This window comes from Mustela putorius, unplaced genomic scaffold (genome assembly GCF_011764305.1).
Source record: "Mustela putorius furo isolate JIRA1106 unplaced genomic scaffold, ASM1176430v1.1 tig00003987_pilon_pilon_pilon, whole genome shotgun sequence".
NCBI classification, from domain to species: domain Eukaryota; kingdom Metazoa; phylum Chordata; class Mammalia; order Carnivora; family Mustelidae; genus Mustela; species Mustela putorius.
Window position 1 is genome coordinate 987,349 of NW_025422126.1, and position 19,552 is coordinate 1,006,900.

The 19,552-nt window shown below is 37.7% G+C and overlaps 2 protein-coding genes across 2 annotated transcripts; both read left to right on the top strand.

Annotated features, from left to right (window-relative positions):
* The first annotated feature begins 917 nt into the window (after positions 1 to 917).
* On the top strand, positions 918 to 1,856 carry LOC101685428 (olfactory receptor 52A1-like). Its single transcript, XM_004782528.2, has one exon. It carries the CDS (start codon positions 918 to 920, stop codon positions 1,854 to 1,856), a length of 939 nt encoding a protein of 312 aa, XP_004782585.2.
* A 12,820-nt stretch (positions 1,857 to 14,676) lies between these two features.
* Positions 14,677 to 15,627, top strand: LOC101684812 (olfactory receptor 52A5-like). Its single transcript, XM_004779031.2, has one exon. The coding sequence runs from the start codon at positions 14,677 to 14,679 to the stop codon at positions 15,625 to 15,627; it is 951 nt and encodes a 316-aa protein (XP_004779088.1).
* The last annotated feature ends 3,925 nt before the right edge of the window (positions 15,628 to 19,552 follow it).

Here is a 19,552-nt window from a genome sequence, read left to right on the forward strand (position 1 = left end):
GGTCTCTATTCTTCTATGTTACCCATTTACCCATTTTCTACTTCCTGTAGTCAGCAATAATGAGTCCTCCTGCCTCCTAGAGATTCTTCACTTCTAGGTGTTCATTAATGTGTAGTACAGAATGTCAGTAAATTTAAGCATGTAACTAATTTTCAGGATTTCAGTTGTTAGAAATATAGGCAAAATAAGATGCAATTTTATAAGAAAGATAAATAGAATGGATTTTGATCCAGAATAGCCAAAGTACATTGATTTACATAATATTTTCCAATACTCTTCCTTCATACTCCTTTGAAAGGGCATCTAGTCTTACACAGATACAGACAATATAGATAGATGCAGATGTCTACATATATTACACACTTGGATGTCAGCTGTTACTCTCTGCTCAGTAATAGCAAGCTTTTATACTAAATGTGGGTCAGAGTCAGCTTTGCTGGGTCAAATTGACAGTTCTAGACCTAGAAAGGATAAAATAATAGTACCACTGGGTAACTGGAATATGGGAAATGGAGAGATTCATCAAGGTCAAATTCAAATGATTTTTCCAAGCAAAATAAACAAGTATAATTATTTTGTCCACAGGTCCAGAAGATGTAACAGAGAGATCATCAGTTGATTCCCTACTCAGATGATCTGGTGGTTCTAATGCATATAATGTAGTCACATGACCTCTTTTAGTGGACTAGTACTTGTGAAATTCCCTCCTGAACCAGTGATGGGTATCCATGGATCTGATGTTTTTGTTTTGTTTTGTTTCACCTTCAGTAGTATAAATGAGTTGGATAATTCTTACTTAGCATTAAGCCAAAATCAGAGAGATTCACTATGATGACTGGATAAAAAAGGAATTAGAAGAGATGAGTACCACTGACTGAGACAGTTTACTCTTTAGTTTCTGGAGACCCAAAGACATTATGTCAATCTCCAACATTACAGTCTTCATGCCTTCTGTATTGACACTAATAGGGATTCCAGGCCTAGAGTCTGTGCAGTGCTGGATCGGGATTCCATTCTGTGCCATGTATCTCATTGCTATGTTTGGAAATTCCCTGCTTCTGATCATTATCAGGTCACATCGCAGTCTCCATGAACCCATGTACATTTTAGTAGGCATGCTAGGAGTCACAGATATTGCACTTGCAAACACCATTATGCCCAAGATGCTTGGCATATTCTGGTTTCATGTACCAGAGATTTATTTTGACTTTTGCTTGCTTCAAATGTGGCTCATTCATACATTTCAGGGCATAGAGTCAGGCATCCTCCTGGCCATGGCTCTGGATCGTTATCTGGCCATATATTATCCACTAAGATATAGCACCATCTTCACCCACCAGCTGGTCTACCAAATAGGGGCTGGGATAGCACTCAGGGCTGCCATTCTAGTAGCCCCATGCCTAGTACTGATAAAGTGCCGGTTTCAATTTTACCACACAACCATCATCTCCCACTCCTACTGTGAGCATATGGCCATTGTGAAGCTGGCTGCAGAAAATGTGCGGGTCAACAAAATCTATGGCTTGTTTGTGGCATTTGCTGTTGCAGGATTTGACATGATATTCATCACTTTGTCCTACATACAGATCTTTTTCACAGTTTTTCGTTTGCCCCAGAAGGAGGCTCGGTGGAAAGCATTCAATACCTGCATCGCCCATATCTGTGTCTTCCTCCAGTTCTACCTTCTTGCCTTCTTCTCCTTCTTCACACATAGGTTTGGTGCTCATGTTCCTCCTTATATCCATATCCTCTTTTCTAGCCTCTACTTGCTGGTCCCCCCTTTTCTCAATCCTCTTGTATATGGTGCCAAGACCAAGCAGATCCGCATTCACGTGGTAAAGATGCTATGTTCATAAAATCCACTGTGATTAACACCTGCGGCCTTCCCTTTCATGCAATAGTAACAGTCTCTCAAAACAACATAAAATGCTTAGCAATTCACATTATTTGAGCTGCTTCAGAGTTGTATATTCATTTTGTGCAATTTGTGTGCATTTTATGATTTTAATGTCATCATACTCCATGACCACTATCAGTCATTGGGGTTTTGCATGCAACTGGGTAATGAGAAGAAACACAAAGACAAAATAGTGAAGGTATGATATTTCCTTTTCCCTTCTCTTTTTCAGTCCCTTGTCCAGCTTTTTTTTTATTTTAATGGATTCTTCTCTGAAAATTTTCACAAATATACATCTATCCTTTAAATTAAATGCTCTCAAACCCATTGTTCTAGAGTGTCCTGATACTCAGTGATACTCAGTTGGTGTGTCTTGAAATTTTTAGTTATCTAAAATTTTTTTGAGGAAATGTATTTTAAACACATTGCATCAAAGCAAACAAACATATAAACAAAACAAAACCTTTATGGATAAGAGATGATAATATAAAAATTTCAATGTATCTCCAGAGTCATTCAGGAATTTTGAGATGAAAAATTCATGAGAAATCATGTGATCCATTCTACATATCTATATCTTCTCTGTTCCCTCTACTAGTCATTTCTTTATTACTTCATCAAGTGTTATTAAAGCACAATATATTAACTATCGGACAAGGGGATAGTAGCAGGGTGGTAAATTTGACACAATGCTTAAGTTTCATGGATTTGTTTTCTTGTATTTCTGGGAGGAAAGAAGAGAGAAACAAAGAGAGAGGGAAAGGAACAAGAACATAGAAGTATGCACTGAGTGTAAGGTAAGGAAACATTGAAATTCAACTGAAAACAGCAGGCAGGAGAGTTAAAATCATGTTCTTTGCTTTTTAATTAGGAAGCCTGGCTCCTGAGGAATAATGACTGATTGGCCCAGTAAGGAAGGGCACCACATGCCAGGTAGGCAATAGAGGTGACATGAATTAGAGAATGTGCTTAATCAACAGCACAGATTTTTTTTTCCAATGTAAGAAACAATTTTGAAAGGGACAGATGCTATGTTATCAAATATGGCCATGGAGGGCAAATTGAAAAAAGAGAGCAGGAGATACAACTCCTACTTATGGAATGAATAAGTCACAGGGATAAAAAGTACAGCATAGGGAATAGAGTCAAGGGTATTCTATTAGCTTTGTGTGGTGACAGATGGTAGCTACACTTGCTGTGAACATACCATAGTGTTTAGACATGTTGATTCACTATTCTGTACTCCTGGAAGTGATGTAACATGTGTCAGCTATACTCTAAGTTAAAATAATAATAATAATAATAATAATAATAATAATGCCCCTGGACACTCTGCAAAGATGTTGAACTTTATTCTGAAAGTTATTACATATCGTTAGAGGTTTTCTCCATGAGGTAAAAAAATGTTTTTTGTGTGCATGTAAATGTCTCTGTGTGTGTACCTATCCGGCATGTGATAACATATCTTCTCAGTGGATATAAGACATTGTGTTTTTTAATCAAGAAATGCCGTTAAATTAATGAAGAGATGGAGTGTTTTAACTAAGATTAACAACTTCAGATCTTATGGCTAAGTGGACTGTTTCTGAAAAATTCAACTGATAGATCATTTGCTGAATGATGATAGAAAATATACATAAGTGTGCAGATGTCCATAATTTGATTTATGACATTAAAATCAATGCATCTATAAAATAGACTGCATGTTGTATAAATGACTGATACTCTGTCTTGTTTAATGCATTCAGGCTCATCACATTATCAATGACTGCTGAGAATGACATTTGTAAATCTATGGGATGTCTTGGGGCATCTTTTGAAAATATGTTCAATGTCAATATTTATTATACGTTTAATATATGATATGACTATAATGGATTGCCTATAGGGATTATAATTTATTTTTTTAAAATATTTACTAATTTGACAGAAAGAGAGCACAAGCAGAGGGAGCAGCAGGCAGAGGGAAAGGGAGAAACAGGCTCCCTGCCAAGTAGGGAGCCTGATGCAGGACTCCATCCCAGGACTGCAAGACCATGACCCAAGCAGAAGGCATACACTCAAATGACTGAGCCACACAGGCGTCCCAGGGTTGTTGTTCTTAAATAACATAATTTCCTTAGGAATAAAACTAAGATAGCATCAGAAGTAATTTCTTAATTTTTAAGTCAGGGTTCAGCAAAATCCTAAAGAAAGAGACTGGTACATAGCTTAGGCTTTGTGGGCAAAGGGGAAATTCAAAACTATACATATGTATTTAGATAGCAAGATAAAAAATATATTTGCACAAAATGTTTTAATGATATTCAAATTCTAATATGAGCAATAATAATCATAATTGTGTAGTTTTTCTATAATTCAGTCTAAAGTAGAAGAACAGAATTTCTTTCTTTCTGGGAGATAGCATTCTGCTTAAGTGGGGCTGAAAGTCAAATATTCCCTTCACCACATTGATTGCAGCAGTTCATCTGTAAAAACTGTACTCAGCTAGTGGGCTATCCAAAAACAAACAGCAGGTCAGCATAGGGTAGTCTACTATAATAGCGAGTTTTTTGGGAGAAGTTTGAAATATATCTTACAATGACTACTCCTGACAGTCATCGTAGAAATAGTGGGAATATAAAGCTTACTGGGAGACATAATGTGAAACCAGAAGCTGTTTGCACCATCCCCAATTGTCATTATGGTAAAGTATCTATGCTAGAGTCCAGATTGTTCCATTATTATGACCTTTGATGTACCAGGACCATCTCCAATCTGAGACCTAAAAAGGAAATAAAGGAAAACAAATGGGTCATTGCAAGGTCAAGAGGATAACCAGGACTCTCTATCCTCCCACACATTGACTAGGATAATTATAGAATATGTTCTTGAACAGGAATTTATGTGGAAAAGAAAAATATATTTTGTATAGGGTCATTTTAATGATCTCTAGAAACTTCAAGTGATCCTTCAAAGAGATCAATTATAACACTGACTATTGGCATTTGTATGTCTGAATTCTCAAAAACACTGGTTATGTTTGAGATTTTTAAGTGTTGACAATCTGGTGAATTATGATTGTCTTTATAATTAGCATCTTTAAATGCTTTTTTAAATTAATATATAATGTATCATTTGCCCCAGGGCACAATTAGCATTTTAAAAAGTGCAGATTATGCTGTTTTTCTTCTACTTGTAAATCCTTTCTATGAAGTACTTTATTGTTTCCTTTAAGCACTTTCTGATTTGAGTGCATTTTTAATTTGTGTGTTTAAAATCTGATAAATAAATATTGAGTTAACATTTCCAAGGGTTTTATTTCTCCGTACTTCATGAGAGAGCTTCCAATAAGCCATGGGTTTTTCCTAGGACGAGAGCAGACAAAGAAAGGTTTGAATTTTAGTGAGTTTTGAACCATGGGGTGTAGGAGCTCATTCCTCTCACTCTTGATGTTGGCTTTCAGGTGATGGTGCAAAAATGCACTGGCCCATTGATAAGGAAACCCAAGTTTGGCTCCCTGTGCCTGGAAAGGCCAAAACTCAAGAGAAAAGTGTTGATTGGAAAGCAATATGGGCATTATTCAGGAGGCTGGCTACCTGGGGAGAAGGCAGATCTGGTCCAACGGCCATTCTGTGGTTTCTGCCTGGCCCAGAGATTTTTTTTAATGGATATAGGGCACTAATCAATAAAGGGAGTACCGAGACCTATAACATTTCTTGATTATGTGCAGAAGCCATGGTGCCAGCTACAGAAGTTATCCCAGTGCTCAGAGGTGGTGCAAGTGAGGATCCTGCTTCTTAGTGCAAGGGGGTCTGTGTTGTGACATGCAAGAGTTCTCTGTTCTTTTTCTATTTTTAAAATATTTATTTATTTATTTACCAGAAAGAGAGAGAGAGTGCACACAAGCAGTGACAGCAGCAGGCAGAGGGAGAAGCAGGATTCTCGCTGATCAAGGAGCCCCATGTGGGACTTGATCTCAGGACCCTGGGATCATGACTTGAGCTGAACGCAGATACTTAACTGACTGAGCCACCCAGGCATCCCAAGAGTTGTCTGTTCTTCCAAAGAAAGGATGCATGATATATAGATATACAAAGAAAAGTTAGTTAATCAGTCATGCAAGTGAAGAATGTTTGCTAATATGTAAAGACTTGTAGGTTAGTAGAGGAACTGACATGACTTCACCTTCTGGGTTTTTGCAGACCTTTTTTCCAAATGACTAATTTGGATAGAGTAACTTGCAATACATGACCTCTCTCCACCTTTCATCTTCTTAGTATAAAATTAGCCATGGGTTAAAATAAAATTCACACTTTAAAGGGTAGAAAGATAATGGTTTTTAGTAAAGTTAAAAAGTTGTGTGACTGACTCTACTCTCTAATTCCTGAACAATTTCATGACCCCCCAAAAGATACCCCATTCCCAATACCAGCTATTTTCCACTCATCCTATTCTCAGTTTATGGAACCCACATGTGTGATTTTATCTCTATGGATTTAACTGACCTGGACATTTCAAGGAGTAAATAATACAATGCATGGCTTTTTATGCCTGACTTCTTGCACAAAGCATAAAGCTTTCAAGTTTCACCTATATTGCAGTATAAACAGAACTTTTTATTTTATTTTACTTTACTTTTGAGTATAGTTGGTACAATATCACATTAGTTTTAGGTGTACAACATAGTAATTCAACCATATAGTATATTCATTATAAATGTGAAAAGTACATATTTCTATACAATACAATCATTGTATCATTATTTAGAGCTCATTTATTTTTATGTCTGAATGAAATGTAACTGGATGAATATACCAAGTCTGCTTTTGAATCTGGCAGTCCGGACTTTGCCCACATAAGTTTTTCCCTGGTCCATCTCCTCTCTGCATGATAAGGACTCCGACTCCCATTTGAATTCAGACATTTCGACAAATAATATAGGCATGCCTAGGTCCTTCTATTTTGTATTCCTCATGATTCCTATGAACTTATATCTCTTGCTTGATAAACTTTATCAACCATTGCAGTAAAACCTATTCAATTCCACTTCTAACACAGTTCTATTTAAAAATTAAACTTCGGTTTCTGATTATCTATGGAACATTTGTGGAATAAGGAGCCACTTCTGAAAATGTGTGCTCTATAGTCCCTATTTTATTTCTCACAGGTGATTATTTCTAATTAGTAAAATCCTCAGAAGCTTTAAAGAAATGTATCTATTACCAAATAAGGAGTCCCATTGTTTCCAAAACATCTTATTTCTCTGTAGCTCTAATGGATTTTAACTAAACCATATCTAAGAGTAATTGCCTCTCTAACTCTCCATAGCTTTATGATTCTGGGATGTTCGAACACTTTGGGGATTTCCCTAAAGTATCCGGTGACTCATTCAATATGTTAAAAATAATATTATATTCTCTAGACAAAGAGTATTTTACTACTCTCTTACTATTTACTACTCTTTACTGTAGTTCAGAATGTGCTGACCTCACCTCAGCTTCCTTCATATTCTAATTGAAGAGTATTCTTGTTTTCTCTGAAAATATTTTATTTATATTAAGCCCATCACTGTTACCCTGATGGAGAGTTGAAACTCTGATGTATGTAATTTGCTCCTTTTACTGGGGTAACGGCTCCGGGTATGGCTGTATACAGTCTGCCAACATGACATCACTGAGTGCGCAACTAGGAGGAGATAGCCACAACCAGTCCTCCTAAGCCCCTGGGTGCTCCCCTGGCACACCGCACAGCCATACTACACCACTGGTTTTTCTAGGATGAATGTAATTTTATGGCAGTTTATGACAAGATGGGAGTCAGAAATCCTTTCATTGCCAAAGGAACAGGTCTACTCCCTAGGACCTGACCCAATGACACAAGTCAAATACTGTGTGACTGTAACTAAGACCATCTAGACTTTCAGACAGATGTACGGAATACAGTCTTGATAGACTCTTCCTCTTACCGCACAAAGATTCTGAATCATTTCCATTCTTCAGCTTGAGAAAAAGATTAAAATTTCTCTATAGTTCAAACCCTTTTTTTTTTCACCTAAGTAAATGTCAGGCATGAATAATCTTTCATAGTTGGAAACCAGAAATAGATATTCTGACTGGCACTAAAATTTTGAAAAATGCACATCATTACATCATCTGAATTCTGAACATGACTGGGACTCTTTGTGTATCATATAGAAATATTCCATTTAGTTCTCTGTCAGCATGTCTCCACTGATTAGTATGAAGACCTTGAGATGTTTTCATAGGCCTTCACTGGTTCATATTTGTATAAAACTGTCATCGACTGGGGCGCCTGGGTGGCTCAGCAGGTTAAAGCCTCTGCCTTCAGCTCAGGTCATGATCTCAGGGTCCTAGGATGAAGCGCAGTATCGGACTCTCTGCTTAGCAGGGGGCCTGATTCCCTTCCTCTCTCTCTGCCTGCCTCTCTGTCTGATTGCCATCTCTGTCAAATAAATAAATAAAATCTTAAAAAAAAAAAGTGTCATTGACTATTTGTGTTGTCTTGGGGCACTGTCTTCTCTGAGAATTTTCTGGAAGGACAGTCAATTTGGCTTCCAGTACCCAAGGACACCAGGATGTGAGAGTTTTTATTAGATGCAGATGTGCTATGAGACATAGTCTCCTAGGTTTTGAAACATATTGTGCCTGCTTTTCACCGTTGTCCCAAGGCAGGGGAGGCAGTCTCCCCCCTGAGCAGAGAGCCCGATGCATGGCTCAATCCCAGGACCCTGAGATTACGACCTGAGCCAAGGGAGAGGCTTAACCCACTGAGCCACCCAGGTGCCCCGATGCCAGGCTAATTTAAAGCTCACCAGGGACTGGTGCAAAAAACACAGGCAGCAAGGGTAGTACAAAACAGCCATCCTCACTATCGGAAATACCAAAAAATTTTCACTCTGTGGCTTCTACATATGTTAACGCAGATGATTCCAGGTGAGTCCTTGGGCCTTAGACGTGCACTGGGTGTGGGGAACATGGTGGATTGTTTTCAAGGAGAACACAACACTTTTATGCTCCAAGAAATTGGCAGGATGATAAAAGGGCAATGGGGTCTTAGAGTAGCTGCTTGTTTAAATGGGAAGATTTTGTCCATGCTGCTGTTCAGAATATTTCTGAGTCAATTAATCACACACTGGGTGAGATATTTTATTTTATTTTTAATATAATTTTTTATTTTTTATAAACATATATTTTTATCCCCAGGGGTACAGGTCTGTGAATCACCAGGTTTACACACTTCACAGCACTCACCAAAACACATTCCCTCCCCAATGTCCATAATACTACCCCCTTCTCCCAAACCCCCTCCCCCCAACAACCCTCAGTTTGTTTTGTGAGATTAAGAGTCACTTATGGTTTGTCTCCCTCCCAATCCCATCTTCTTTCATTTATTCTTCTCGTACCCACTTAAGCCCCCATGTTGCATCACCACTTCCTCATATCAGGGAGATCATATGATAGTTGTCTTTCTCCGCTTGACTTATTTTAAAGTGAGCCTCATAGGTAGGAGGAGGTTTGAGGAGGATTGGGGCTGATCAGTGCACGGAAAGCTTATTTGTTTTAGGTCAGGAAATTATACATGTTTAGACTGGAAGAGTTCCAGTAGCAATGACACCTCAAGTCATTCAGGGGAAATCACATCTGGCAACATGCTCATCAAGTATCTGAGGTAGTCAGGAGAAGGACAGGGTAACTTCTAGGAATGAATTACTGGCATTCAGGCAGAGTAATACATTTTATGTTTCTTCCTAATATTTTAAAATGCATTACATCATTTCATCCTCACAGTTACCAGGTAGTGTGTTTCTACCAGTTAACTGTAATAAGGAATTGAGACAATGTAAAGTTTTAGAACTGGCTGAAGAGCATGCATAGCTAAGGGATATCCCAAGGATGCAAACTGTCCTGACTGACTTCAGATCCATGTCTCTTGGCTGATGTGTTCTTCAGAAGGTGGATTGAGGACTTCTATGAGAAATGAAGAGGAGACAGTTTGAGGCTCACCAGGAAGAAGACCTGTCTGACAGTTGGAGCGGTCCTGCAATGGACAAGCTCGCTCAGAAACAGAGGATCTCTCCCTGGGGTGTTGAGGCAGAGATCAAACAGTGAATGTCAGAGATCTTGTAGAGGGAAAGGTTTCCATAGAGTGTTGGGAGAGTGAATTTAGACCTAATCCCTTCCTTCTTTATGTTCTGGGAATCAGCCTGAGTCAGAATTAGTTTAAGTAGAACTAATGGTTCAGGATTCCTGCTGCAAATGAGTCCCCTGACTGTTCTTCCTGTTCCCTGGATTTCAGGGTTTAAGATTTGTCTCCTGCCTCCTTCGAACATGTATATGTGTATACACAACGGTTGTTTCCAGCTAGTCCTTGTCATCCAGTGCCATTACTCGTTGCTCTCAAACCATGAACGTCTTAGTCTCTCCTCCCTCTCCTCCCATGACTTCTCTCCATCAAGTCATCAAGTAGCACAAATATTCTTCCTGTGTTACTCTTCTGATGTGGCAAGATCACTTCATCCTATCCCATCCTAGCACAACTATTCTTCTAACATATTCTCCATATGCCAGATCTCATCCTTCTGGATCAGATGGAGTGGATTTTTAAAGGCAAAAAAAAGCCCTGTTTTTCCACCTAAGGTTTTGAAATTATTTTCTTTCAATTGTATTCTTATTTGTTATTCTCCCCTTTTCCTAAGCCCCAACAAGCATCATCTCTGCTTATGACACAATTCATATGTGAAATTACTTACTGATTTCCAATCCAACTGTACATTTCATGCTTCTTTGATTTTTATCCAGAGTATTTCCTCCTGAAGTGCTCTTGCACCTCCTTTATCTGGCTACTATCTCCTGAATAATGATTCTCTTTGATAAACAGATTTAATCTGCCCACTTTTATTAAAGCTACAAGATCTCCTTTTTTAATTCAGGAATATTTTTCTCCTGTGTAAAACTCTAGATCAATGGTTAGTAACCAGGTATGGTGTGCCCCTCCCCACGCAGGAAGGTGAAATTTGGTAACATATGAGACATTTTTTGATTTTCCTGATGAGAGAGAATAATTTGCACCTATCTAAGGGGTAGGAGTCAGCGATGCTGCTCTGCCTAAAACAATGTAGAGAGCTACACAGAATATAAAATCTATCTGATCAAAAATGCCAGTTGTGTAGAGAGTGAGAAAACCTGCTCTAGAATAATAGCCATGAGGCCTCATGAAGCTGGAAAAGTAAAATTATCCTGAAGGAAGGAAACTACTTTCTTCACATGATGAATATACTTTGAAGGAAGGTTTCCCATGTTACTTATCTGATAGAGTGTTTACTGGCTCCTTTCCTTTTTACCCTCCTTTGGTTGACCGCCATATAAACTTCTGCCAAGCTGAATTTTGCACATTCTTCTCTAAGTATTCTTCAGGTCAGGTATGACCCATGTAATCATGTTAAATCTCCCAAATGCCAACACCTGAAAAAGAGAGTAGCACACACTTTTGAGCCAAATCACAGTGTTAGCTAGTATATGAGTGATCTGATATGTAAACTGGACCTATTTTGTATATGCAGAATATAGTAAACATGTTTGTATGTATGCATTTTATCTGTGAAATAAGAAGGTACTATGGAAGTTTCTTCCCTCAGAATCTGAAAAGACATAAACTAATTAAAAACTATTGTATATTTTTGTATAATCCACCCTGACTTATTTGCACACTGAGAGACAGCTCATAATTTGTACTGAATTGGGTGATAAAATCTCAAAAGACAAATTCTTGTTTGTTCTTTGTGGATCAGTATCCCATGGAATTTGAATCCAAGTGGATCCATTTATAACAACAGCAAGTCTTAGTTTTTCATTAATATAATGGATTAATGATGTCAATACCATAGGTAAGGAAGACAATGTAATTTTTAAAGTCTTAGGAGCTCAAATGATGTAGCATATATTTAACAAATGGTAACCGTTAGTTTTGAATTCCAAGCACTCAGGATAGTGAAAATTCTTCTAAATACAGGATAAATAACTTTAACAGGTTGCCCCATTGTTTCTTCAAGTGCTTGAAACAGTTACATACAAAAAAATCACTAGCACATAATCCTCTCTTTGTGGTTAATAATATAACCTTCTGATTTGAGGAAAGTCTAGGTTGACTCATATATTTGCAAAAAGGAAGGTTTCCAAAACAAGGAGAATTAGGAAAGCCTGACTCACAGTTGAATTAAGTTAAGAATTAAGACAACAGAGTAATAAATGCTCCTGCAATTGACTGAGATGTGTTTTAGAGAGCTTCGCAAGTCTCAAGGACAATCTAAAGTTATCAGAAGAACTTGAAGGAATATGGACAAGATGTAATTGTCTGTTTTTGTAAAAAATTGCCTGTCATTTTAAACCATCATCATATCTTTATCTGTTTTATACTGGCTGAAATAATTTTTTAAATGAACTTGGAAATTGTTAAAAGAAAATGAATATAACTTGTGAATTAGTTTATTGCATATTCTGAGGAGAAAACACTTTCTGGGAGAAAATATAAATGACAGTTGTAAGGAATCAGCAGGCAAGAAAATTCTTAGGGGCTTTGAAAATGATAAGGCAATGATATGCACTCATAAGGAGACCCTGATGATTATAGTTTAATGTGTTAGATTGAGCAGCAAAGGACAGAGATTAAGAATAGGATGGATATAACCATTTGAAAAACAATGTGAAGGGGCGCCTGTGTGGCTCAGTGGGTTAAAGCCTTTGCCTTCAGCTCAAGTCATGGTCCCAGGGTCATGGGATCCAGCCAGGGCATCAGGCTTTCTGCTCCGCGGGGATCCTGCTTCCTCCCCTCTCTCTGCCTGCCTCTCTGCCTACTTGTGATCTCTGTCTGTCAAATAAATAAATAAAATCTTTAAAAAAAAAAACAATGTGAAGAGATTTCATTGTATTTTCAGTGGGCAGAAGATGCATTAGAGTATAAATAAAGAAAATATTAAATTTCACAGGGTGTCATTGTTTTTACAAATACTTAAGAATAAATGTATATTCAGCCTTAGGGATTGAAAAATGATTACTGATGGGCAGAGAGAAGAGCAGAGAGCACAGACTGGCATTTCAAATACATACAAGAGATGTGCAAAAAGCATGACACAGTAGGAACAAGCTCTGATAGAAACTGCCACAGAAGACAGCCATGAATTAAAAGTAATTGATTTCTTTTCACGGAGAAGAAGCAGGAAAAGTTGCACCATGCATGATTAGGTTTTGGAAAAACATAGAAACTTTGACAAATTAGGTTGAAAACACTCTGAATGGAGGAAAGAGGGAACAGACTGGGAAGATGCTATGCTGAGAAGACAGGCTGATGAGCTGCAAAACTGAAAAATACTGTGGTCAAACTTGTCTTCTGATTATGGTCAGCGGAATCAGTCAGCAGCACCATGGTTGCTGACAGCCTAGTGGGAGTCTAGTTCTCAAAGTGCCTGGACTCTGCATTAAATAAATTTTTCCAGGTCCAATTAGCACGTCACAAAAAAAAGCACATATGATGAGCGGAAAGCACAAGATACAAGGAAACTCTTTTTATTCTATTAGTCATGGAATAGAAAAAAAACCGCCCTATCCATTTAACTTTTGTCATTGAAAGTGATAAAAGCATGTTGAAACACCGACCTGATGGTTGTTCTTACAATGACTTTCCGAAAAGAGAAAATTTGAAAGGATTCATTGAAAAGATACAATAAGATGGATGATATTCCATTGCACGTATTCTTTATGCATTCACTTGTTGATGGGCACTGAGGTTTTTTCTATATCTTGGCTATTGTGTATAATGCTGCAGTGAACAAGAGATTCAATATTCCTCTTTTCCAGTCCTGTGTGTGTGTGTGTGTGTGTGTGTGTGTATACACACACTGATATATACTCTGATATATATATATATCAGAGGTGGAATTACTGGATTACATGTAGATTGTTTTTAAGTTTTTGATGCACTTCCACATTGCTGTCCTTAGTGGTTGGCAAACAAACATTCCCACTAACTAGGTACAATGGGTCCCTCTTCTCCACTTCCTCTGCAACATTTGTTATCTCTGAATGATGACAGCCATTGTAATGGAACTGAGATGATATTTCACTGGTTTTTATTTGCATTTCTGTGATGATTAGTTTCTTCATGCAGGAGGAAGAAAAAAATCCTGCCCTTTGTGACCAAATGGTGAACTCTAAGTACATTCTGATCTGTGAGAAGAGTCAGACAGAGAAATTCCAACACATATGCTATCACTATATGTGGAATGTTCAAAAAGCTGAATAAGGAAAAATTAAAAATAAAAATTATGTGTAACAGGGGCTGAAGGACAAGAAAAGAGAGGGGTTATTTTATTAGTAGATAAATAAGTTCTGAAGATCTACAGCACAGGATAGTGATGACAAACAAAAATCATGTATTAAAATCATCAAACTTACCAAGAGACTAGATCTTCATTTTTCCAACCATGAGAAAGAAAACATAACAAAGCAATGTGATAGAGTGCTGGCTAACACTAAATGGAACTCAAAGTGCAATATGCAAATGTATCAAATCAAAAGGCCATGCACCCTGGGCTTAGAAGATTTCATGTCACTTATCTTTCACATATATATAGGATCGAGAGGATGAAATATGCATTATCTGACTAAGGTATACTTTGTTAAAATAAAGTATTTTCTTCTTATTTTTTTTTATTCTCATAGTCTTGATGAGGAATAGAAGATGAAACAGCAACACCACTACTTGATTCTACAGACCAAATCATCATGCTCATACCCAATGGTTCCGTCTTCATGCCCCCTGTCCTGACACTCACTGGCATTCCTGGGCTGGAGTCAGTGCAGCATTGGATTGGGATTCCGTTCTGTGTCATGTATTTCATCGCTGTGATTGGGAATTCCCTAATTTTAGGGATAATCAAATATGAGCACAGCCTCCATAAGCCCATGTACATATTTTTGGCCATGCTGGGGGCCACGGACATTGCACTTAGCACCTGCATTCTTCCCAAAATGTTAGGCATCTTCTGGTTCCACTTGCCAGAGATTTCCTTTGAAGCCTGCCTTTTACAAATGTGGTTTATTCACTCATTCCAGGCAGTTGAATCAGGCATTCTACTGGCAATGGCCCTAGATCGATATGTGGCCATCTGTGACCCCCTGAGACACACCACCATCTTCTCCCAACAACTCTTGATTCACATTGCAGTTGCAGTGACACTCAGGGGTGCTATTCTTGGAGCACCATGCCTGGTGCTCATCAAATGTCGTCTTAAACTCTATCGAACCACAGTGATCTCCCACACTTATTGTGAGCACATGGCCATCGTGAAGCTGGCCATTGAAGATGTCCGCATCAACAAGATATATGGTCTTTTTGTTGCCTTCTGTATCTTAGGGTTTGACATAATCTTCATCACCTTGTCTTACATTCAAATCTTTATCACTGTGTTTCATTTGCCCCAGAAGGAGGCACGATTCAAGGCCTTTAATACCTGCATTGCGCACATCTGTGTCTTCTTACAGTTCTACCTCCTTGCCTTCTTCTCCTTTTTCACACATAGGTTTGGTGCACACATACCACCGTATGTTCATATCCTCTTATCAAACCTGTACCTGTTAGTCCCTCCTTTCCTCAACCCTATAGTCTATGGCGTGAAGACCAAAGAAATTCGTGACCATATCCTGAAAATATTTTTCTCTAAAAAACTATCTTGATCATTACTGGCTCATTCTACAGATATTTTAATTTCATTTAATGTAGGAACATCAATGTGGTGAAAAGGTAATATCTTCCAGAAATACCCATGTCCACAATTGTTTTATTTTAGATGCTCATAAATGAATGGGACATTCAACAACTGTTATATACCACAGAACAATGGTTTACTTTTCATATAAGGAAGAACTTATAGTCTTAATTCAAAATTTTCTGTTATTCCTGTGTGTATTTGTCCTATTTATTTAAATGTAGGGGGTTCCTGTCTGGCTACAATTAGACCTACATAGAAACCAAATTATAGAAACTAGGATAATTCCAGTTTCTTCCAATGACCATGTCATACATCAATATTCTCAAAATGGTAATCTAACCCACAGGTATAGTTTTGGCTATCTCAGTTTCTAATATTTACTCTTTATCTTTATTTTGATACATTTGGAATCACTTACCTCTGTTTGTCTATACTATCTGAAATACTGTTAAATATAAAAATGATGTAAAAGCAATGATAATGATATGAACAAGATCAAGTAGATATGGATATAGACTATAAACAGTGATGAATATGTGTAGAAAAAATATACTTAAAAGATTTATAGAAAAGTTAAGCCTATTCACTAATATGCCTTCATGTGCTTTTTGGAGTTTATTGAAATAGTTCACATTTAATAAATTTGCACATACATGAAGGATAAGATTTGATAAATTTTGGCATCTACACACCTATGGATCCATCACAACAGTTAAGATAATGAACTGAAACACTACTCCTAAAAGTTTTCAATGCTCCTTTTTGACCAATTCCTACTGAACCTCGTTATACCCCTGGCAGGCCCCAAAAACCTTCAATCTACTTTCTGTCACTAGGGAGTAGTCTGTATTCTCAAGAATTTTACAAATTTGACTCATGCAGTGTAAATCTTTTGTGGTCTCTTCTTTCATTCACTGACATGCTTTTTTTCAGGAATGAAAATGTGATCAGTACTTACACAGAAACAATCCTTCTATGGACACACATGTAAATGGTTTTATCTAATTAGAGTTTCACCCAAATGTGTAAGTTGAAGTTCCAGAAATGAACACATAGAAATCTAATTCAACTAGTAATTGTCTATGCAAGTATCTTAAGTATAAAACCCATATCTTATTTATACTTGATTCCACAGTACATGGGGCAATCAATGCCTGAGACTTCTTAGAACCTCCGTAAAAATGACTTTGGATAATGAACACCTCAGACATTTTCTTGCTATTGATCAGGGGTATTCCAAAGGAACCAGTCTGAAGGCTTGAGGTTCTGTGCAACATCAGTATAGAGAATATCTGCATAGAAAGGAGTTTATTCCCATATTAATAAGATGAACAAAGATGATGTCATGAATGATCATTATGGATCCTGAAATAAAGTATGAGTGAAACACAAAACTAGAAGAGGAGAGACTGACTCTTAAAACAGTGATTTCAGATCTTCACTCTTTGCTAATCCTCTGCCCATATCCCTTCAACCTCTGTCAGGATGCTTCAACAATAGCTATCTGGTTTAATTTTATTCATTCAAGCATCAAGTGAACCAATAAGATGCTTACTGAAAAGAAATGAACACACAGAGAGAAACACAGGGATCTCCAATGTTGGATTTAGACATACTCAGAGGAAAGAAAAAAAACAAGAAAACATACCGATATAGAAAATGGAGGGGATGATAGTGTTCAAATGGCAGAGGTGGAGGATATTTTTTGGGAAATAAAGTCTTGTTGAATAAAACAAATAAATCTGAGTCGTAACATTTTGGTGCTTAGTAAAATTCACATGAACATGAAGTATATAAAGTAAGAAACGGCAAATACCATGATAGAAGGAAGAAAACACATTTGTGGATATTAGACAAGGAAAAAAGATGTTTAAAAAGATAATAAACATTTAATTAATTCATTTGAATTCCGTATTAGGGGATTCAATATTTCAGGAAGTTGTGGCTACCATTGTGCATCCTGAGTACTTGATGACATTATCCCTCCAAGGGAAGAAAATGGCAAACATATGAATTTTTAGACTATAGCCAAAATATAAAGAAAGGAGATAACTGTGTGATATTTCTGAAAAAGAAATAAAAACTAATAGAATATGATGGTAGCATTGCTATGATTTGGACCTGTGTACAGATGTTGAATGAATGTATGACAGTGGGCATCCAGGCCTTTCTCTCAATCTAATGGAGACTTTGGCTTAATAATTTTAAGTATATTAGCTAGGTTTCTCAGGGATACATTAGGTCAGTTTAACAAGTTCTCCATTACTCCTATTTTTCTGATGGCTTTTAAATAAATGCATATCGAATATTTTCATATTTTTTCTGTAGTTATTGAAATGATCACATAATATTTTTATTTTGATTACATGATAAGTAACACTGATTGACTTTCTTTTCTGTTATTTCCAAATATTTAATTGACACATATGATTATAAAAACAAAAATAGCATGCATATACTAAATTTAGAGGAAGACAGCTGACTATTGACCATTCAAAATCCAGCAGATGAGGAAAGGCTGAGGGAAGCCCAACTCAACTCCCTTGGTGTGGTCTGGCTACAGAGAGTGGCAGCGAGCTCCAGAGGGCACTTCAGAAGTCAAATAAGAACATCTGTTGTGGGCAATCTGAGTGGTTGAGTAGGTAAAGCCTTTGATTCAGGTCATGATCCCAGGATCCTGGGATCCAACAACAGAGAGCCTGTTCTCCACTGCCTGCCATTCCTCCTGCTTTTGCTGTGCTCTCTCTCTCTCTCTCTCTCTCTCTCTCACTGTGTGTGTGTGTTAAATAAATAAATTAATTAATAAAATCTTTTTTAAAAAATGGAAAAGAGTGTCTGTTGAATTATTCTCATTTTACCAGTGATGGACATGAGGCTCTGGTGAATTACAATAAATATCCAGAAGCACAAACAGCCCAAGTTTCAGTCCTGACTAGGAAGGAGCAGAGCTATTTCCTTTCAAAAGTTGGCTCTTTCCCACCATGAGCTGTTGAAATGACCTAACAGCATTGTGGAATATATATTTTGCCCGTGGCATTCTGTTTCTCACAGGTCACCAGTGGAATGTGCACACCCGCTAACACATTAACTGGTGCCATTAGCATTGGCATTTGACCAGGGCTTGAGAATACTTTAGTTATATCAAATCTACTTTTGCTATCCCTACAGGTGGTTTGTTAGAGCACAATATCATCCTTCCTGTTCTCCTTGATGAACAAACCACAGCTGATCTACTGAGAGAACTTCCATGTGAAACACAAGGGCCTGGGCCAAGAGATTTTAATCCACACATGGATCCGTTTGGTATTTAGCATGCCCGTTTTGTCTCCTTTCCTGGTCAGAGTTGTTCCATGCTGGAGATTTAGGAACGTAGCAACTTTTCAAGGTATATAGAATAGCTGTCTGCAAAGTCATGCTGAATGTACAGTCACTGAAGAGCTGCTTCACTCCGACCTCTGAGGTCCCCTTTAACTGAGTGTTGCAGCTAATTGGATGCAGAGTCCAGGGTAATATAGGCAACCACATGGACCAGCTAATGGGTGGAGGTACATGTCTCTGTGGCATATGCGCTGTCTATGATGCAAGGAATGAGGAACTTACTCCAAAAGGCATGCTTTCTTAAGAGCAGGAAGAGATGGCCTTAAGTTAAAGGCAGACAAACAAATAGCATAGCCTGGTAATCAGACAGATGAACAAGAGGGCTGACTATGCAATAGGCTCCCTCCCACTTCCAAACTTCTTCCCCACAACCTGCAAACATCCTCCTCCCTGGGATCACGGTACTGCATCTGGAAACCCTTTGAATCTCCATGGGATGGCCAAGAGTATGTAAGTGAGATAAGTGAGAAGAAGCTCCCATTTGTTTTATTTCCAATTTCCTCTCCTTAAAA